Genomic DNA, 21,015 nt, shown 5'->3' with positions numbered 1-21,015 from the left:
GCCGCCCCCGGTTCCCCTCGGGCCGGCAGCGTCACCGGATCCCCGGGCAGGGGCGCGGGCGCGAAATCCGAAGCCGGAGCGGAGCCGCACGTGGAGGCGGCGGCGAGCGCGGCCGGACAGCCCCGGCCCGGCTGTGTTACCTTTGCCGTCCATGGCATGCACGAAATCCCCGTGGTACATTTTACTCTTTAATTTCTCTTCCAAATTGAAACTCCTGATGCTGACAATTTCCTCCACGTCCGAGAGGTCCTCGTTCTCATCGTACCGCCTTCGGCCGATGCAGCGCTAGAAAAGACACAAAAACCAAAATAAAACACATTGTCCGGAAAAGAAAAAATCGAGGAAAGCACATGGAACGTGCACAACGGTTTGATAAACACACTCTGGAGGAAATAATTAAGATGGCAAGGCACAAACTGAACAAAACCTGAATCCAAACAAGCTCCAACCCCGCTGTATGCACCTTTTCCATCCCGTGACACGGAACTCGGCAGGAATAACAGGTGCTTGGCTTCAGGAAAACTCAAACTTGGGCTGCTGAGCAGGGGCTGGCGCTGGAAGGCGAGCGGGGGACACGTAACTCGCCGACAATTCACAGGCTACAGCACCGAAGCGTTTTGCAATCCCGTAAAAACCCTTGAACGGCGGTAAACGCTCGTTAACGACCGGATCATTCTTTTAATTATTATTATTATTATTGTACGTGAACAAGAGCTAATTCCCCGGTGAAGGGAAGGGGGGCGAATCTTCGCATCTGATGCCCAGCATCCAGGTTTCGGTATTTACATAATCCGAGTGTTTCCATAGTCACACCGGAAGCGGCGATTTAAAAACCAGATCGCTTTATGTAACGCCGCGATGGATGCGCAGCCCCCGCGCGCTCCCCCCGCCGCCCCGCACGCTCGACAACGCCGAAAGCGCGGGGGTCCGCGCCCGAGGGGCAGCACCGAGCCCAATGCGGGGGATGTAGGCCAGGCCCGGCCGAGGCCGGTGACGCTGCCCCGGGGAAGCTGCGGCGGGCGCGGAGACGGGGCTGGAGGCGGCGGGGACCGGCACAAGGTAGGTCCCCGGAGGAGCGGGGCGAGCCCGGTGCACCGGTTGCCGCCGGCGGCTCTGCCCCTCTCCCGGCAGCTCTCGCCCTGCGAACCCGCCCCGAAGCCCCGCGGACACGCGCGGTGGATCAGCGCAAACCCGCACGCACCGGAAAAAATAATGATCCATGATCGTCCCACCCTGCCCGTCCCTCGGTTCCATTCCGCCCCTTCCCCGCTGCCTCAGCCGCGCTCTTGCAAACTAAGTCGCTCCGCTGCCTACGTCCCACATGCATTTCTCCCTTTGCAAACAATTAAGCAAAATCAATTAAAAGGCACGAATAGGAAAGAGACCGAAGCCAGCTACACACCAATCTTCTTCCAGAGTCTTTCTTTGCCTCCATTTTTTTTGAGAGTTTCATCACTTATTTGTCAACAGTTCCTGTCCTGCATATTTGGCCCAAATGGGGAGGAGGCAAAACAAAAGCCATCCAGGGCTCGCTAAAGTTTTGCAATTTTGCACCAGGACTTTTTTTTTTTTTGGGGGGGGGGGGGGAGAAAGGGGGAGGGAAGGGGAGGGGGGCGGCGGCGATGCCTTTTGCAAAGTCCTAAGGAACCATGTTCAGGCGCTGCGTGCGGAGCGGGGCGCAGGCGTCGCAGTGCCCGGAACGTAAACAGCGGCGGGGCCGGGGGGATGGCGGGGGGGCGGACCGGGGACACGGCGCGGTACCGGCTGGGCTGGCCGGGGCGGGCGGGGTTGATGTCCGGGGGCACGGCACAGGACCGGGGCTGGGCTGGCCAGGACGGGGGGAACGCCCGGGGTACCGAGGCGGTACCGGCCTGGGCTGGCCGGGATGGGGGCTGGGTCGGATACCGGGGCGGTACCGGCGCTGTGCTGGTCGGGATGGGGGGCTCGCCGGGGTACCGGGGCAGCACCGGCGCTGGGCTGGCCGGGATGGGAGGCTGGGTGGGATACCGGAGCGGTACCGGCGCTCTGCTGGCCGGGTACCGGGGCGGTACCGGCGCTGTGCTGGCCGCCGGCCCCGCCGTGCTGTGTTCGGTCACGAGTGCGCGGCACGCAGGCGCTGAGCGGCGGCGGGGGGACGGGGCCCCACAAAGGCGCGGACGGTCCCTGGGTTGGTACCGGAGCCCCGAGATGTGCCCGAAGAGTTGAGTGGTTCTGCTTAACCGGGGGTAATTTGAGCTCCGCGAGTATGCCCGACCCCAACGGCGTAAAGCCGGGGTGAGGAGTGGCGAATTAATGCAGCAAACACTTGAAAATAATCTTATAATACACGGACTTGGGGTTAATTGTAGCGGTGGCTTCGCTCCGTGCCTGTGGCACACGTGCGGTGCAGCTCGGCGCGGAACGCGCACCCCGGCTGGTGCCGGCACCGCTCCCGGCACTGCACCCACGTGCCCTGTGAAAACCGGCCATAAAATCCAGAATGTGTTGTAAATAGTGCTGAACTGGTGTTAAATAAACCGAAATTGCTTTTGCGATATGCATGTACAACAGGTAGTTAGAAATCGCATGAAAAAGAAGAAAAAAATGCTACAAAGTAGCTGCTGATACAAAAAATCTGCAGGATGGAGATCCTGCAGTTCCTAAAACTATCGGCGGGTCTCATTTCCACAACACCCCCTAACATCTACTCTAAATTGATGCTGAGCAAGTATTGGGACCATCTGATTGCAATAGCAGGGTCAGAGTGCAGGTTTTGAACAGCCCCCAGGTTCCACAGCGTGGCTCCTCTCTGAAGTGACATCCTTTACTTCCCCTCCACATCCCCCAAGAAAGGGAACATCAAAGGATACCCAAAGCAGGGTCGGGGCTGATGGCTTTGGCAGTGCTCCTCTGGTTTGCTTTTTGCAATCAGTTAAGCATCCTAGGTATTATATGAAATATATTAAGTGTTAATGCAAAATTTAAAACACATTAAAATTCAACTTTGCAGGCCTTGCCGTTGATCTCTTTGGAACAATCCCTATTTTAATGATCCATGGATAAAGGCAGGAGAGGATGGAGTTCTAACAGGATTTAAGGCAGCGAGCTTCTCCTTCTGATTCTGCCAAGAATTGTTTGCAGAATCTTGAAAAATCATGTAATCTTTCTCTAACATCTCCCTGTTTGCAGATGATTGAACTTTATTATGGTATGGAAGTGTTTTATAGGCTATATATTGAAGTGTGGATTCCAGATGTCTGTTGGAGCAAGTGCATTATTAATCCATAATCCTGAGGAGATATATACATATCTTGACCTTTCAGCCAAGATTACTCGATCTTAAAATTAAATACATGTGTACATCTGTAGGATTGAGGTCAGAATACAAGATAAATGGATGTTACTAGAGAATCATCAGACAAAAAACACATCATCCATCCATGCTGCAAAAGTCTACCAAAAGAGACAGAACAGAGACATAAAAGAAAATCAACTCATTTTTCTAAATTTTTTTTTTTTGGACATGGACAATCTGAGACTCTTGGTGTATCAAGCAAACCCACCAAGACTGTATCCATCACATACACCTGGAAACATCAGAGAACATTATGGAAGTGTGGAAGTAAATGTTTCAGAAACAACACAGTTTCTATCTATAGATCTCCAAAAATAGAAGACACTTTTTAAAGCTTGTTTAAGACAGAAATTGTACCTATTCAACTACAGTTCATTATACCATGGAAATAATCTGTGTGTCAATAAAAAAAAACCTATCCCAAACTTAAAAGAACTGGAGAAAAAAAAGGGGAGGGGAAATGTGTAGGTTGTGGGTGATGAGAATATCCATATCCACAGCTGCATTAGACAGGATAAAAACATTTAGAAGCAATATTAAATTCCCATGCTTAGTGCTGGCTGATGAGGGTTGTGGCTGGTTTTCCCTCTGAGCAGATCATGGCACTGTTTTCCAACAGTGCCCAGAGCTGGGCCCCATCAGGCAGTGCCTGGATGGGACACCCCAGGGCTGACCCAGGACTGGCCTTCTTCACAGTCAAAAATATGGGGAAAACACATCAAAATGCTGTGCTTTTTTGACACTGTGATATAGTGTCAAAACCACAGCATCAACTGTGGAAAGGGAGTGGTGGTCATTGGGAAAGTGGCTGGGCTGAACTCTGAAAAAAAACACTAAAACTTTTTTTTGCTGGATGTTAATGTAGCTTAAATTATTTAAGATCTAATCATGCCAAGGCTCTGGATCCTGACCTCGTTAGCTCAGAACTGGGAGCTGTCATTTAATTAATGTTGTACTGCAGGGCTCATGCTGAAACCAGAGCTGAAGTTCTCTGCTGGGGAAGGCTCTATGAAGACATGGGATCATTTCACCCCACTGAGCTTTAAAACAGTTAGTTCCCATTGCACAGAATGGACTGGACTAATCTTAAAGCATTTTTTCAAATACTGTTTATCCTGTAAGATCTACCATTCTATACTTTCTTCACCTTGGGTTAGGATGGAAGATGAGATATTGAAGTATTTCTCTGTTTTATGAAGGAAGCTGAAATACAATTTTTCTAGACATGGTAGATCAAAATCTTTACCCTGCAAAATTCCATCAACTAAATGTAAAGCTCTGCTGTAGATGAGATTTGCAAAGATGTTTCCCTTAACCTCTTTGGGACTGCTGGCAAACTTGTATTTGCCTTTGCAAGTTGAAATGTGTTGTTTTTAATGCAGATCTACCATGACTTCCACTTTGTGGTGGCTCGATTGGGTTGGTGCAGTAACAGGAACAAATGGAAGTGCTGATTTGCATTAGGAGCTGGAGCTCCGTTCTAGCAAAGCTGCTCTGCCGAGGGCAGCACCTCGGTGTGCTCAGCACCGGATCACATTAATCACAGGGTGCTCAGCCAACCTATTCAGCCTCCTACAGAAATACAGAAGTACATTTTTAGCAGAAAAAAAAGAACTGTGAGTATCCTTGTGACAGTGTACAGATTTCTCAGGGCTTTCTGGAAAGAAACTTGGACTTCTGCCACCTGCTCCGATTGTGTTCATGCATAAATGATCCAGAGAACGGGTTGACATTACCTCTAATTAGGGGTAATAACAGCCTGCTGCTGAAAGGGCCCGTTCCCTTTCTCTTGCATGTACATCCCTGACTTTTCCTGCTTTAGGTCTGGTGGTGCTGCAGCCACAGGGACAGTCAGTTCAGTGACCCGATCCGGCAGAAAACTCAGCCATTATGAAAAAAAAAAAAATTATTTCATGAGGTCAATCCAGTGAAGCTCTGCAGCCATTTGATCGGTGCGATGCACAGGCTGGAGAGGGCTGAGATGAAGGGAGAGGGCAGGCTACACCCTTTTGGTGGCCTTCTGCAATTGCACGGGTCACAGGTGACAGCAAACCCCGGCCCTGAGCCCCAGCGTGACTTCAGAAGAACTCCCTGAAGCATTTCTAAGAGTTAATTAAGCATGGCTGACTCTTTTAGTTTCAGCTCACTCCAGAGTGGCAGTGTAGAGGTTTGTCATAATGAGTGATAGAGTTGGAAATAATTTATCCTGTTTAGTTTGTACCTCAGATGGAGCTGTAAAATGGACAGAAAGGGGAAAGGGTGCACTGCTGTGGTCCTCATGTTGATCCTTGATGTATTTTTTCTGTTTAACAAACTGATTTTTCTTTTCTTTCTTACAGGAGCAGAATGTTTATTTCAAAGCTACAACACTGAGGCTTGAAATCTCAAAATGACACATGGGTCTGGTTTGGAAAAGGGCATGAGATGAAATGCCTTTGCTGATTCTCCAGGTCCTTTTTCATACTGTTTCTCTGAATGAAATACAAACTCAGCAGAACCTCAGTGTTTAATGTTGTTGTATCTTTCAAAGCCCTTTCCAATAAACAGGAATAAGAGTGATGGACAGGAAAATAGAGGAACAGTGAGCTCAAAGAGTTGAATACAATTATTGAATACAATTATTTAGAAATTGAATACAATTATTTAGAAAGACACTTGAAGTCCTTGTCAGATGTATGTCTCTTGCAGGTGGTTCTTGTTTTTAGAGAAATCTGATTTTAGGGAACAGGTCAAGACCTAGTGCAGTAGTGCTCCCTCATGATGTGACAGTTCAACCATAATTTTGCACAGAAACAAGAAGAAATAGTGAACAATCCACGTTGGTGATGTACATGTACATAAACATTGGTCGTAGCTTATGAGCAGCAATGCAAAATATTTTTAAGTGTATAATTCCACAGGATAGAGACTTAAATGTTTTTCTGAGACATGGAGGAAGTTCTAGTTACTGTTTTTGAGGGTTATCATATCTCCCAAGAAAAAAGTGACAAAAAAGTGAGAAATCACAATTGGTTTGCTCTTAGCCTCAGGCACCAGTGGGAGGCATATTGATTGTGGGATCTTCTGTTCTGGTTTTTTTTTTTGTTTTTTGTTTTTTTTTTTGTTTTTTTTTTGTTTTTTTTTTTTTGGGGGGGGGATTAATAATTAAAGCACACCAAAGAAAGAGTAGTGTTTAATAATCACAGACTCATTTAAGTTGGAAAAAAACTTTAGGATCATCAAGTCTAACCACTAACCTAACACTGCCAAATTTTAGCTTATGCTTGACTTCCACTCAAATGGATCCTGCACATCAGTACTGTCACCCAAAAAAGAGAAAGATTGTGGCCAAAATTCTGTGGGGTCTGTGATAGAACAGCAGAGGCTTTTATGGAAAGACTAAGTCAAACTCATTCTTCTACCGAGGTGTTTTAATGCCCCTGCAGATAAAAATCTCACCCGAAGTTGTTTATAACAAGAGGACTGTGTTTATTTCCTGAGAAAGGAACAAGATCAAATCTATGTGGTACAGGCAATGCCTCTGAAGACTTCAAATCCTTACGATTATTTTTCTTGCATGTTTTCACTACATCTTTTTTAAAAGAATGCCTTGTACATGAAAAGCATCCAGTGACCTTGTTGGTATCAAACGTCTTTCCCTTTGTTGTGCTTAAGGAAGTGATGGATCTTGCAAATCAGAAAGGTGTGAAGAACAAAGCAAAAATGTTAAAGACAATCAGCTGTGATTTTCCTCCTTGTAAATAAGGTGGAAAATGTCAAAACAATACAAACTAACGATGCTTTTGATTGCTAATGGAACTAGCGTGGATTCATCTCCTAGGTGACCATCCATGTGCCTGTTAATAGTAAAAGTATCCTTGTCGGCTATTATTTATATTGTTAAAATCCTATTTTTCTTAACTACAAATTGATAGCAACAGGTTTGTTTCTTACACATCTCTTAAGTCTCCTGACGCACAAATTTGATGTGGCACATGCAGTGTATTACCTCACCTCTTCAGAAATCACCTCCAGAACTCTGCCAAGTACTCATGAGGGAGTTCTGCTCTACGCCTCAATTTTCCCTCTGTAAAACACAGAAAAAATGAATTATGGTTTACAGGGTGCATGTGAACCTGGTAATAAAAAAATCTTTCAACACTGGCATGTGTAGATATTGAAATATTCTGCTTAATCAACCTTATCAAGTGCTTGCTGATAAAGGTGGGTTTATCAGGGGCTCTGGGCCTACGAAAACCAGAACTACGTGACAAAGGGTGAGCTGAGTCAGTTTTAATTAGAAGAGAGGGTGGATGTTCTAACCGGTCTGGATCCACATGTTCTGTCCGGTCTGAACAGGTGTAGGTTGGATGTTTAAGCATTTTAGGACGGGCGACTATAGAAGGAAGAGGCTGAGGCACAGCTTTGTGTTTTGTTCTGAGGGACGTTCTGAGGGATCCTGCCCGCCCTGGGGAGCGCAGGGTTCGTGCACTGGGCTGAGGGGCACAAACCCACCGGAAAGTGCAGATGCCCGTCAGCGGCACTCGGGCTGAGCGCTCACCCGGGGACCGCGGCGGGGGCTCGGGGAGGGGCTCGGCCCCACAGCCCCCCCGGCCCTCAGCGCCCTCAGGGCCCGCGGCTCTCCCGGCGTGGCGCCTCCTGGCGGCGGGCGGCGCACGGGGGCACAGCGCCCGCCCGGCCTGAGGCTCGGGGCTGCCGGGAAGCGGCAGCGCGCGGCGGGGCGGGGCCGGGCGGCGCTGACCAATGGGAGGCGGAGGGGCGGGGCCGGGGCGGGGCGCGCAGGCTCGCGGGGCGCGCGGCGGGCGCGGCCCCGGGGCGGCAGAGCCGCGCTGCCGCCATGGGGTGTTAGCGCGGCCGGGCCCGCTCCGCCGGAAAGAGCCGCCACCGCCCGCCGGCCCCGCTCCGCCTCGCCTCGCCTCGCCTCGCCTCGCTCCGCTCCGCTCCTCCGCCCCGAGCCCATGAGCCTGAACGAGCACTCGATGCAGGCGCTGTCCTGGCGGAAGCTCTACCTGAGCCGAGCCAAGCTGAAAGCCTCCAGCCGCACCTCCGCGCTGCTCTCCGGCTTCGCCATGGTGAGCGCCCGGCCTGGCGCGGCGGGCGGGGGGTGGCACGGGCCGGGAGCGCTGCCGCCGCTTCTGCTTCTCCCGCCGGCGCCTGCTGTGGTGAGCACGGGGGGCCCGGGCCCGGCGTGCGGCACCTGGGGCGGCGGGGAGCGGGGCGGGCGCTGCTGCCGCCGCCCCGGAGCGCCCGGCCCGCCCCGGGCAGCGCTCCCGGGAGCTCGCTTCGGTAGCTCGTTTGTTTTGGAGCGCGTCCTGGCACGAGCTCAGAGCCGCCTCTCGGCTTTTATCTCCACCAGATAATGCAAGATCTGTTTGATTGTCACGTATTTTGCCCGTGGAGGATGCTCGGGAGCGCAGAAGCCGCGGTGCGTGCCGCGTGTGCCGTGGGCAGCCCCGCTGGGTGCGCGGTCACCGCGCCGTGCTCCGCTGCCGGCAGCCGAGCACGGAGCTCCGCACGCTGCCCGGGTTGCGGGGTTTCCATCCCGCTCCTCTCTCAGCCCGCACGCCTGGCAGCGAGGGCAGGGGCAGCTGTTGCGCTGCAGCTGCTTTTAAATAAACCAAGAAACAGCAGCCGATTATAGTTTGTGGTGCCGCTCAGGCCCATCCATCATCAGTCCTTTGCAGTTGCGAGGTTTCTAGTTTTTATTTTAGGAAAACTTGAACGGTACTTGGTTTGGAATTTTGTGCGTGGTTTAGAAACGCTTTTTTATTCGTATGTGTTTTCTTTCGAGTTTGATGTGAAGCGCAGTCTAGTTACCCGAATTATGTCATCTGCGAAAGTTCCGAATAATTTGAAATACAGTAACTCACAAGACTTCCTCATCTGCCCAGACATCTGACATGCAGAACTGCAAACTCCCCTCAGCCCCTTTATGCAGCTTCACGGTTTATAAATTCGCAATTTCACTCCTCTGACTTGCTGTATTTTGATTTTTTTTGCCCCACTTTTAACAAACTGAGTATTTTCAGCGGTTAAATCTGCTCCTTTCCAGAGCCATTGTTCCAATGATGCTGTTGGAAAACACAGCAGCCTCCTGACGGTCAAATAAATGTCACTGTCCTCCTTCAATGGCTAAAAACAGCCCAGAGCTCTCGGGGAGGTGGCGGAGCGCTGACTGACAGGCGGCTCTGGTCGTGCGTTTGAGCCGCTTCTCCTTGGGTAACGCATCCGGCTGGAGCTCACACGCCGCTTCTGATCATGGGTTTTCCTTGTTGAACTCCCGTTCTGCCTCTCAGAGCAGTTTGTGGCTGCTTGAGTCAGCCCTTTACATTGAGAGAGAACGTGGGGAAAAATTTGTTTGTTGGGATTTGTAAATTTTCTTTCTAAGGGAGGTCGCATCTCAATGTAAATGCTGTTGTTTTAAGGTCATACTTAACGTCTTGAATTCCTTGGCTTTTCTCTAAATATATGGCATGTGGACTCAAAATCCGTGGATGTATGAGGTGAGGCTTCTACTTGTTTCTTAATTCAGTTCTCTAGAATTCTAGGGGTTCAGTCTCCTGCTGTTGAAAACTGCTGCTTTTGAATTTGTTGCTTAGGGTATTTCTGGAAATTCATTCCAAGTAAGAAAATCTCTAATTGCCAGGAAAGTTACATGTGAACGTTCATATTTAAGTTTTTCCAAAGAGAAAAATCCACTTATTTTTCTTCCTTTAACAAGTTCAGCATGGAAATCCACCCATTGTGTCTTTGCACTGACAGGCCTAGTCCCAGTCCTCTAGCTAAGACTTCCTAATCTTGGTTCAGAAGAGCTGAGTTAACTTTCAAGTATTTTTAGATGTCTTTTAAAAACTTTGCTGATCTTTTAGAGTTGTTCCTCTGCCTTGAAAAGCTGGGCTGTTCTGTCATGCCTGTGCATTGTTTACTGACTGCAGTTCTTTGGCACCTGATACTCGACCAAAATGCTGCTGAAATACACTCTAGGCTTGGATCAAAGCTGGCAACAGCAATGCAGGGTCATTGCTCCTCTCCTTTCCTTATCAGGCAAGGAAGAAAGAGCTTAAGTGACACATCCAGGACCACCCAGTGAATTGATGGGAATTGTCAGGAGAGGAACGTGCTGGTTTCCATGCCAGCCCCATTGATCCTTGCTCTTTGATTAAAGAGTGCTTGCATCCTCTAGTAGAAGCTAAGTTTATCCCCGTTGAACTGCTCCCTTTTCATGGACTATTTTTATGTCTAGCTGCAGCCATTTTGCAGGATTGGTGATGTACCCTGGTGGAATGAAGCATGCCAAAGGCATTCCTGGGGTCAGTGAGGTGGAGTATGAAGCGCTCAGCAGGTTTCAAACCCTGAAGTGTTACATTTCCTCAGAGAAGATTAAAAACCTGTTTTACAATAAGTTTTGCTTCAGAGCCTCACATCAGGATTTGCTACCGTGTGTGAGCTTCAGAAACAGTTGCAGGGGCTGGTGATGGCAACTGTGAGAGCTGAGCTCGCCCCAGTAAACCTGAGCATTCCCTTCACTCAGGTTTCCATGGATGCTATCATCCAGTGCCATATGTCTGAGGGAAAATCCACGAAGTTTATAACCTCATTTAGTACACTTTTCCAGTTTATGGAGCCAGCTAGTAGTATCAATCCCCCAAATTGTTAGAGGTAGAGAAAGAAATTGTAGATTGTAGGGGATGTGTAGTGCATTAAAGAATGGAGTTGGAATTCCATACACTGGTAGGGGCATCAGATATTTCTCAGTTCTGTATTATAGCCCAGATATTGTTGCATGATCTTCCCTCTCATGCTTGGCTTTATCTGTTTTTATTTTTTACAGTGAATAGGCTACAGGCAGGTTATTTTTGTCTGAACAATTATTCTGAACTGTTGGCATCGTTTTGTCACCAAGGATGCATAACACAGTAGCATGACAATTGTACAATATGGGAGTCAGAAACCATAGGAAAGTTGTTAAATGCCACTAGTTATAAAACCAGAGAACTCAACATCTCCTCCTGCCACCAATTAACAGCTTTGTGGAAATAACTGAGTCAGAACTATGGATCTGAATTATACACTGTGGCTGGCTTCCTTATATGTAGGATTCAGAGGTTGATATTTACCAGCCAGCTGTTTTCTTTTAAATACCTCTAGTGGTCCAAGCTGGCTGGGCTTTGTCTAGATGGGATATATATGCTTCAGATATTGAATATCATCAAAGAACTGTCAGCTCTTGCCTTTGAAATATTGCCAGTCTGGTCTCCTGAAGACAGCTTCAGGCATGTTCTGCAGAAGACTGACTGCAGGGATAAATATTTATGAGATTGATTTCCATAAGAACAGTTGGTGCTGAGGTAAGGATAGGTGTGACCTGGGGCCACTGGTGTCAGCTGTACAGGTGTCTTTGTCTAGTAAAGGTCACTTGGCTGTTCTAAATACTAAAACAGTCTCTATAGAAGTTAATAAGTGGTATTTAGCTGGTTGCTGGTAGAATAGCATGAAACAGTGGCATTTTGTAACCTGCAGGGAAGAGTTACAGGCCCAGTTTTGTGGCTTCTGCTTCCACTTAGCCTTCTGTACCACTCCTGCACTTACAGGTTACAGCTGTGCTGGAGAATCTTCCCCAGGCAAAAAGTTTCTTCTGTTCCAGTCACAAAAGGAAAGTTTTGTGCCTCCTTTAACATTCCTGTCTCGGTTATAGATGAGCAAGACAGGCAGTGTGGAGTGTTTGGGCTCCTGCTGCTCTGCCTTGGAGCAGCTGTGGGTGGCTGCTGTAGTTTGGAGGATGTAAAGAGGATACTGAGCCTCTGGATAATCTGAACTTGTATTTACTGAATGGATTTGCTGTAAGTTACACTGTGTAGAAGAATTACCTCCTCAAGATGCATCTGCTCCAATCACACAGGTATTGCCTTTTCATGTTTGCTAACAAAATAACATGAGATCCTGTATTTGTATTCCAGTGTCAGCAGCAGCAAATATTAATGTGTTTTGCCATTCTGCAGCAAGCAATCTGCAGACTCAAAATCCTGGACTAATGGATGAATGATGCTTAGTTTCCCTTCTGTATAAAACCAGTAAATAAGATCATTATTTTGACTTATCTGCTTTTAATTTCCGGTGAGTTCTTCTGGCTCATACAGAGCCTCTGTATGAGTTGTTTATAACTCTTTATGAATGGTGCAGACAGTCTGTGAGAGCCTGGCTCTGTGCCTCTGTCTCTGGAGTGAATTGTACTGTCAGGAAAGCAGGGAGCCAGCCAGAGGAGCTGATTCCCAGTGATGCTCTGACACTCAGCTCATTATTGAGTTTCCTCCGGGGTCCCACCCATAGACAAGCAATGATGGATGGGCCCTCAAAAATGCAGTTGTTATGTTTGATCAACACAGCTTTCTTTTTAGCCATTCCTGACATGCTAAACTGTACAAGATGCAGTAGTCCCAGTTCAGGGTTATATTCCCACCAACCCGAGCTCAGAGGCCTCTTTGTGGGGAAGGGGAGGAGAGGAAGTAAATAATAAATAATAGCTCATAGATAATACAGATTCACTTGAGATAAGGCATTTTGCTTCCTTTTCTCTACAGCACTGTCTACTGATCTGAAAAAGATGTAAGCCTGTGATTTTCATTTAAGAGCAGGGGCTTTAAGCCCCTCTGGTCTAATAAGATATGGAAGCCTTATGAATAAGTAAGTGAAATGAATTTGGTCAGTATACTGAACTTAAAAACAAGTGAAGTGCAGATTTTTCTAGAGGGCAAGTTGTTAAATTTCCTGCAATATGGCTGTAATCAGGCTGCTGTGACTCTTAAATCCAGGACTGTTAAAGGCTTAACACAGTTATGTGTCAAAATTCAATTATCTTCTAAAAACATCTGAATGCCCACCATTTTTAGCCTTATGAGAGCTTCAGTCTTGTCATGAGTCGTTTAGTTTTGTCAAGAAGCTGTACTTCAGATGTACAGCTTTGTCAAGAGCCGTAGTAAATCTGTCAGTCATATCTGTAGGATGATCTGAAGTTAAAGTTAGCTCTTCTTTGAACCAGGGATTAGCCCAGATGACCTCTTGAGGTGTCTTCCAGCCCACGTTACACTGGGATCACGCAGCAAGGCAGGGCACTTGCAGCACAGCAGCTGCACAGTCAAATCCTGCAGCAAGTGTTCAGAGAGGCTTTGAAAGTGGTGAAGGATCAGGTGCTAAAAGTGTTGTATTGGAAAGTCTGCAGCCACTGACGACAGCTCCTGCCCTGAGCAGCTCTTCTGAACAAGCAGAGCAGGAACATATCCTGCCTGCAACGTTGGCATGTACCTGTGAGTTCAGGCTTTGTATGAACTTGGATCATATCAGGTGACCTCATCAGGGCCCTGTTCCTGCAGGTATTACTTTACAAGAGCAGTTGTGATCTGTTTATTTTGAAATTGCAGCATGAGCAAAGGAGGGAAGAACTTCTGATACTTTGTGTCTCTGTTAGAAAACAGGCACAGGCCCTCATGGTAAAAAATGAAACTTTGTGTTTTAGGTGCCTGGCTCAAGCTTGGCTCAGGAAGGAAACTCAGAGTTGAAAAGAGTTGGCAGTTTTTCCTGCTAGTTTACATTGAAAGAGTTCCCAAATTAGCTTTGCTGAGAGTTTGAGGAGACAGAAAACATGAACTGATTTTTCACTTATGGGTCAGGCTGGGGTTACTCTACCAGACATGAACACAAGGAGCTCAAAATCAGATGCTTGATATCATTAGTATGGAGGCGTTGATAAATGGAAATATAAAATGTCTTCAATGTTTGGCAAACTAAATACAATCAGTTCTTAAAATAAAACAAAGTCTTCATCTAGTGAAGCTCTTTAGTGCCATGTTTATGTTACCATACTAAGAACTAGGATAAAGGACTAAAGTGTCTTGTCATGCTGGATGGCTTTGAGTCTAGGCACAGCAGAAGACTTACAAGAAAAATCTTTAAGTATGAAAATGAATCCTCAGTGGTGAAGGATTGCAATTGTTCTGTGAAAAACGAAGGAAGCCCAGTATCCCACGAGTACAGTGTGACTTAACGAGCAATCCTGCAGAACAGAGACCTGACAAGCAAATGTTTATCCTCTCAATCATGAAGTTTTCCACAGCTGAAAAATGGTATTTTTAAATCCTCGAGCAAGGACTGTATATGCATTAATATAATTTCAGAACACTTGGAAACTGCTTGCTAGTTGGCTGGGTTGTTAGGCTTATGGCAATAAAAGCTTTCAATAAAGGAATTAAACAATTGGCAAATGGCCTCGAATGCCTGTTGGAACATGTCTGAGCAGAACCCTGGGTGCCTTATGTATTGGGAGCATTAGTGATTCAGAGTTCTGGTGTCCTGGAACATGGGTAAGATGGGATCCAGGACTAGGTTAGCTTGGCTCAGCTCTTGCAAAATAGTGAGGGTTGAATGTTCCTGCTGCTTTTGCAGCTGTCTTTGAGCCCTGGTTTCCATGCCTCCCTGCACCTCTATTACCCATGGATCTTTCTTCCTATCAGCTTGATGTGCTTATATTTCAGATTACTGTCAGGTTTTTTTCTCTGCATTTTACCTGTATTTTGTCTGTTTAATGAGTTTTTTTGAGAAAGAGCACTGAACGTAGAGACCTTTGTGCATTATTCCCTCTTCGGAACTATCCTTTGTCTGAAAGGCAAATTTATCAGGAAAGATCATTTCAGGAGAGCTGTTGGGATTAATGTCACTCATCAATTGCACATATGCACAAAACCACCTGGCAGTTTTAAAACCAGCTAAAAGGCATTCTAATTAATTTTATTTGTCAGAATTATTCCAGCTGGTTTTATGAGCTTCCTAGGCAAGTTATTTAATCTGATTCTTTTATTCCTTAGGCACAGGCATGCTTGGAGATCTAAGGTTACAAGAAGGTCATGGCTGCATGTGGTAGTGGAGGGCTGGAACATCTTCATGAGTAGCCTCATCTCTGGGGGAGCAGTGATGCCTGGGAGCACTGTATTATCTTTTCTGGAGACGTCTTTCCTCCAGCCTCCAACAGGCTTGCCTGGCTGCCATGGGAGACTCACATTTTGAATCTGTTCCAGAGTCCATTTAAATACTTGAGTGAAAGAATATAGCTGAGAGCCCCATGGAAAGGTGATCTTTCTCATGAAAGGTTTCTGCACTTTAGAACTTAAATGCAAATAGCCAAGGAGAAAGGACCACCAAGGTTGTTTCAGGCAGTCCCCTGCCTTCGCAGCCTTTCACAGATACTTCAAAAGACTTCATAAGTAAAGATCAAAAGCTGTGTCTTCAATATAACACAAAAGAAGAAATATTTCACTTAAGGAGTCCAAGGATGCTGTTCATAAGGGTCAGCTGTTCTGCTGGCATGAGCTGGAGGTGGCAAGGTGATTGTGGGTTTGCTCTCCAACAGAACAGTAAGTATGAAAACAGTGGTCTTTGTTTGATAGCTCAAACCTAAATTTGGACCTAATGAAGAAGGTGCAGATTGACATGAAGGGAATGTAAATACAGACTTACTTTGTTTTTATCAGATGATCTCCCAGAAACATGGTGTAAACTTTGAATAACCTATAGTCAAATAATATAAGATGTAGGTAACTGCATCTCTTTCCCCCTTCCTTTTCAGGTGGCTATGGTGGAAGTTCAGCTTGACCCAGACCACGACTATCCTCAGGGGCTCTTGATAGCCTTCAGTGCCTGCACTACTGTGCTTGTTGCAGTTCACCTTTTTGCACTCATGATAAGTACCTGCATCCTTCCAAACATAGAGGCTGTGAGCAATGTGCATAACCTCAACTCGGTCAAGGAATCTCCTCACGAGCGCATGCACCGGCACATTGAGCTCGCCTGGGCGTTCTCCACTGTCATTGGCACTTTGCTCTTTCTTGCAGAAGTGGTGTTACTATGCTGGGTCAAGTTTCTTCCTTTAAAGAAGAAAACTGACAACACCCCACAGAGCAACAGTTCTACCATCACATCAGGACAGGCAGCAGCCATTGCATCCACGTCCATCATGGTGCCCTTTGGATTGATTTTCATTGTGTTTGCAGTTCACTTCTACCGGTCACTGGTGAGCCACAAAACAGACAGGCAATTTCAGGAACTCAATGAACTTGCTGAATTTGCACGGCTACAGGATCAGCTGGATCACAGAGGTGATGCTGTCACCTCAGCTGTCACCAATTTTGTGTAAACCTGTGCTTAAGAAAATAAACCCACTCTTCTGCTTCTGCCTTATGGTGACTCCCTGTGGATGAACTGGTTGAACTGCTGATTACTGTTTAAAGAATAATTATAAATATTGTTCTAACCCTTTAGAGAGGGAAAAAATGTTCCTTTCATACAATTTTTGCTATCTGAAGGAATGGATGGTGGGGTGTGATTGCACTGCATGTGCAGCCCTCCTCCTGTGAACACTGTCTCACATCTTTCTCGTTAATGCTGAATGGTGGCTGTATAAATACATGGAAAATAACATTGTACATTTGGGTATTTGTTAGGAATGGATAGAGAAGTTGTGGATTTTTTTTCTCTGTTTATCTGATGTTGGCATTTACTAGAAGATACTGCTTGTCCTATCCATATTGCATGGCATGATACAAATTACTTGGGACATGCAGCAATTAGCGCTCGGTTTCGGTGCTAGCGCTGCTCTCCCTGGAAAGCCTGACAGATGGTAGGAGTGAGAGCTTCCCCAGCACTTTCCCCAGTATGTTTTGCTGCCAAGTAATTATTACTTTGCTGATTTCTCCAGTGCCTTTTTCCCGTGGCACTTACACATTTTGTAACTTGCTAAACACCCAGGACTAGACTTACTGCGATGTGGTGTGGCCACATGAGTAGGAATGAGACTCAACTCTTCTCTTCTATGGAAGAAAATAAAAGCAATAACTGTTTTTTAAAGTTCTCATGAGCTGGCACATATTATCTGGAGAGATAGATTTGCCTGTTTCTCTTTTAAGAATCCTTTTTTAAAAAGAAGGAACTAGATGGAAATTATCACTGGATAATTTTTTTGCTTGAAAATCAGAACCACTGCTGTTTCTTTTCCAAGCCAAAGTAGTAATTATTTTATACTTTTATATTGAAAATATATTTTTAATAAATCCTCCGAAGCAAGCAGCAAAAGGTGCTTTCTCTGTGTTGGATTCCCAAGTAATTAGCTATGCCTTGGTCTTCCTTGTTTAGAAAAGTGTTCTCCTTGCTGAAGTGTTGTATTTAATAACTCATTTTACATTTTTGCTTCCAAAGGATCTGGAAGACAACTTGATGTATATTTATTTATGAAAGTAGGTTATTTGTAATTAATACTGCTGCTTTCTTTCAGACACCTCTGTGACAGCAAGGCTACTGTGTTCATTTCCTCTAAGCAAAAACCTCCATTTGATAAAAGGTTTGCCCAGGAAAGATTCCAGCAGTTGTCCTGGGCTGCTTCAGTAATTCTGGCTATGTCTAGGAGTTGAATTTTTTGGAGCACAGCTCTTCTGTAGAGTAGCTTTGGGCTTTCATGGGTAAAAGCTGTTTTTTGAACACAAACTGAGACAAGTTTCAAGCCAAAGGGGAAAAAAACCCCAAACCCCTAGCTATCACTAGTCATAGCTGTCCCTGTGGAATAGAAACCTGGGATTTTGCCATGAGACAGGAGGGACTGTGACAGCCCAGTGAGCTGTGCCTGACAGCCTGGGCTGAACGTGGTCACTCACACCAACCTCCAGCTCAGGTTATTCCAACGTATTTGCAATCTGCACCAAGTGTCTGTGGAGTTCAAGTGCAGAGTGTGGTTACTACTGAAGCAGATGGGAGCTGATCTCTCCTGTCAGCAGCACTGCAGTGCAAAGTGTTGACAAGGTCACCTGTGGTGCCTTTGTATTCTGAAAACATAACTATGGATAAAAAAAAGCAAAACAACCTGCTGGGCTCTTTGTTTTTTTCAGCAGCAGTTGTGGTTCACAAGCAGCAAACAGCTTTCCACGTGGTGTTTTCACCTGTGAAGTGAAAGTCCTGGCATACAGAGGCCAAACTGGATTTTCTCAGCTCTGCCATTACATGCTTCAAATATATTCTATTCCTGATGTAAATCTGATGGTGAGGATTGTAACTACAGACTCACAGGTGTTTGTTCATGGAGCACTGGAAGCATTGCTTTGGTAAAGGCAATAAGGAAGCAGCATTCCAAACCACAAAATGTTGGTAGTAGGCACAAAATGTATTTTCCCATTCAAGACAGAACTTTACCAGTTCTGTCTTGGGGGAAGCAGGCCCCTAAAATTCCCCACTAAAGGAAGAAAACCTGACCTGGTATTCACACCAGAGCAACTGATTGGAAGGGTGTGGTCAGGTGTAAAAATTGTACTTCTTTCTGTAAATTTTATATTTAGAAGTTATGTGGTTCTAAATGGAAGTCCAAAAAAATCAGTTTTCTGAATTTATTTTGCAAAATTCCTTGCTGTTCTGGACAAGTAGCTGAATTTTTCTTTGATTTGTGGATCTTTTACAAAGTGACTAAGAAGTGTGGGATTTTCTTGTTGTTTAAGACATACACAATTAGAAGCTAGTGGGACATGGTTATTTTTAATTTTCTCAAGCTGGTAGGCTCTGAGCTAATGGCACTGTTATTACAGCTAATTTTCTGACTATTTTCTGCACTTTAAGCCATGATATCAAGTATGTTTTTGTCATTTTCCACCTGTGGAAATGGTCATGAAAGTTACACCTTGGGTACCTTTGTCCCTGTGTACCCAGGCAGTAACCAGACACAAACACATGGATCTAAACATTGAGTGCACTTAAAATTTTTATCCCTTATTTATACTAACTATGGTGTTAGGCATTTACCTCAATCATTTTAAACATTGGTTATTGTGTATCACTTATTTGGGTATAAAATACTTTCATGAAATAAAATATACTCAATTGTTGTGGATTATTTTTTATCTAGAGGCCTTAAATAGACTTATTAACTGAAACATGATCTGTTGTAACTGCAAAAGGCATTTGGGGTCACAGGTGTGTATTGGGCTATGTTTGGGTGGAGTGGAGAACACAATTACTTGATTGTACTTTTCTATATGCTTTTAAAACACATACTAGAAACCCTCCTTCTCTAAAGCAAAGGCCTTGAAACCACCAGGAGTGTGATTTCTTAGCAGGAGGAATAAGAGGAGCTGAGCAAAGAGTCACTCTGCCTCTCTTCCATCCTTTTGGTGCTTGTCTTTTGGGTTTTCCCCATTAATTTTTTTCCTTTCTTTTCCAAAATAATGGGGGTGGGAGGACACTGCTGAGCAAAGGCACCTGCAGAGGGAAGTATACCTGAACAGCCTTGAGGGAAGGGTGAGGCAGCCTGCAACACCAAAACCACGGGGAGGGTTTGACACTCGAAGGAATAAATAACCCAGGATCGTGTTCTTGAATTTTTTTTTTTCTTCAGCATCTGGTTATTCATTATGGCTGTCATCAAACATTGCCTGGGCCTCTGCTAAAACACCAGCTGGATCTTGTAGTTTAATCTAAATAAAAAGAATACAAATCAGTTATGCAGTGTAATTGAAGAAGCTTAAGGTTTTATAGATCTTAATTTCTTGAGCCTTATTGGAGAGTCTCCCATGTATCAGGACTTCAGCTCATATTGCAGCCTTTCAATTATCTAGAAACAACTACACTCCTCTAATTTTATTAGTGTGCTGAACATCACTTTATCTCCTTGAAATAGCTCTGTGTGAGTGACTTTAACAAAACACACTCTTGGGCAAAAGTGGCTTTGATTTGCAGCCTGTTAGGCCTCACCTATAATTTTAATAAAGGGGGTGGTGGTGACAAAAGTTTATGAAAACCTGAATTCAGTTTTTCTCCTTTTATCAATTACTTCATATCTAAGATCAACAGATCTCTACCCATTGAAAGCACAATAACAGCAGTGAAAGTTGATACTTTGTTTTTGCTTATAGAGCAGAAGAGATTTGGATCGGCACTTGGTCTTCAGGGAGTTAAATAAACAGCCAGACTGCACATCCTGCCTTAGTGTACCAATAGTTCATCCCAGGCTATTGGATTGTTGAGGCTCTTCTCAGTGACCTTTGACAAACCACATATAGTAAATATTTTTAGCCACAGAAGTGCTGCTCCTTTCACTCTTTTTGCAAAATAGAGATTGTTTTTCTCTGGTGGGTGTTTGGGCTTTATTATTCTACACTGCTGTGGGTGTGCCTGGTACTTACAGGATTAACTGGTTCATCAAAACTGTGCTCAAAGGGCCTTTGGCTATAGAAAGCAGATTTGAAAAGATAGAGGCAATGAAGATGTAACAGCTGTGAGCTTTGGAAGGCTGCATGTGCCTGGTGTCACTTTGTCCCAGAGGAAGGTGAGTGGCTTTACCTGTCATGGGGCTGTGCTGTTCCTGAGTTACTGGAGCAGTGCTGAGCTGTGATTATCCAGGGTGGTTCTGCTTGGCTCTGACTGAAGGGGAGCTGCCCCAGCCCATCCTGCACTGACCATTTTGTTTCACATCTGTGGTTTGCAGACCATGAGGTTCAAGCTGAGACTCTTAGGGCCAGCTCTCACTTGGACTCACATCTGTTCACTGCTGATTCCCATTTCCTGTTCCTCCAAGGGCTCAGAGCTGGGGACAGGCTCTCCTGTCCACCAAAGTGTCGTGCAAGGACCCAGTGGCTGCCAGGCTGGTGGCCCAGTGTGTCTTT

General features: G+C 45.7%; 3 protein-coding genes and 1 long non-coding RNA gene across 7 annotated transcripts in view; 2 read left to right on the top strand and 2 right to left on the bottom strand.

Moving 5' to 3' along the window:
• Positions 1 to 1,506, bottom strand: part of KDM2B (lysine demethylase 2B) — a 105,595-nt gene extending 104,089 nt beyond the window's left edge. The window contains exons 1-2 of one of the 3 annotated variants that reach the window (XM_066562313.1): positions 1,403 to 1,506; positions 141 to 285 (exon numbers count right to left, since the gene is read on the bottom strand). In XM_066562313.1, coding sequence (XP_066418410.1) covers positions 141 to 285; positions 1,403 to 1,453 — 196 coding nt within the window. In that variant the 5' untranslated portion in view covers positions 1,454 to 1,506. Of the gene's footprint in view, positions 1 to 140; positions 286 to 463; positions 621 to 1,402 lie in introns of those variants that run through there. The other 2 variants (XM_066562314.1, XM_066562315.1) reach the window with 2 other exon arrangements.
• Positions 1,507 to 2,136: 630 nt separating this feature from the next.
• On the top strand, positions 2,137 to 7,477 carry LOC136564385 (uncharacterized). The gene is made up of 2 exons (XR_010784709.1): positions 2,137 to 5,851; positions 7,249 to 7,477. It is a non-coding gene; the product is annotated as an uncharacterized lncRNA (long non-coding RNA).
• Positions 7,478 to 8,178: 701 nt separating this feature from the next.
• On the top strand, positions 8,179 to 19,254 carry LOC136564153 (calcium release-activated calcium channel protein 1). Its single transcript, XM_066561959.1, has 2 exons — positions 8,179 to 8,406; positions 15,948 to 19,254. The coding sequence occupies exons 1-2, from the start codon at positions 8,293 to 8,295 to the stop codon at positions 16,512 to 16,514; spliced, it is 681 nt and encodes a 226-aa protein (XP_066418056.1). The 5' UTR covers positions 8,179 to 8,292; the 3' UTR covers positions 16,515 to 19,254.
• The window catches only part of MORN3 (MORN repeat containing 3), a 21,213-nt gene continuing 15,273 nt past the window's right edge, over positions 15,076 to 21,015 (bottom strand). For both annotated transcript variants that reach the window (XM_066561958.1, XM_066561957.1), the window contains one exon: positions 15,076 to 19,827. In XM_066561958.1, coding sequence (XP_066418055.1) covers positions 19,756 to 19,827 — 72 coding nt within the window. In that variant the 3' untranslated portion in view covers positions 15,076 to 19,755. The remainder of the gene's footprint in view (positions 19,828 to 21,015) is intronic.

The sequence above is a fragment of the Molothrus aeneus genome, chromosome 18 (genome assembly GCF_037042795.1).
Source record: "Molothrus aeneus isolate 106 chromosome 18, BPBGC_Maene_1.0, whole genome shotgun sequence".
NCBI classification, from domain to species: domain Eukaryota; kingdom Metazoa; phylum Chordata; class Aves; order Passeriformes; family Icteridae; genus Molothrus; species Molothrus aeneus.
Note: the sequence above shows the minus strand (reverse complement) of the source record. Positions and strands in the feature narration are given on the sequence as shown.

What these genes read in the sequence shown, in the direction of transcription:
- LOC136564153 (XM_066561959.1), top strand. Translation starts at nt 8,293, where the DNA reads ATGAGCCTGAACGAGCACTCGATGCAGGCGCTGTCCTGGCGGAAGCTC. An exon ending in TGCTCTCCGGCTTCGCCATG is followed by an intron (nt 8,407 to 15,947) that starts GTGAGCGCCCGG and finishes CTTCCTTTTCAG; the next exon opens with GTGGCTATGGTGGAAGTTCA.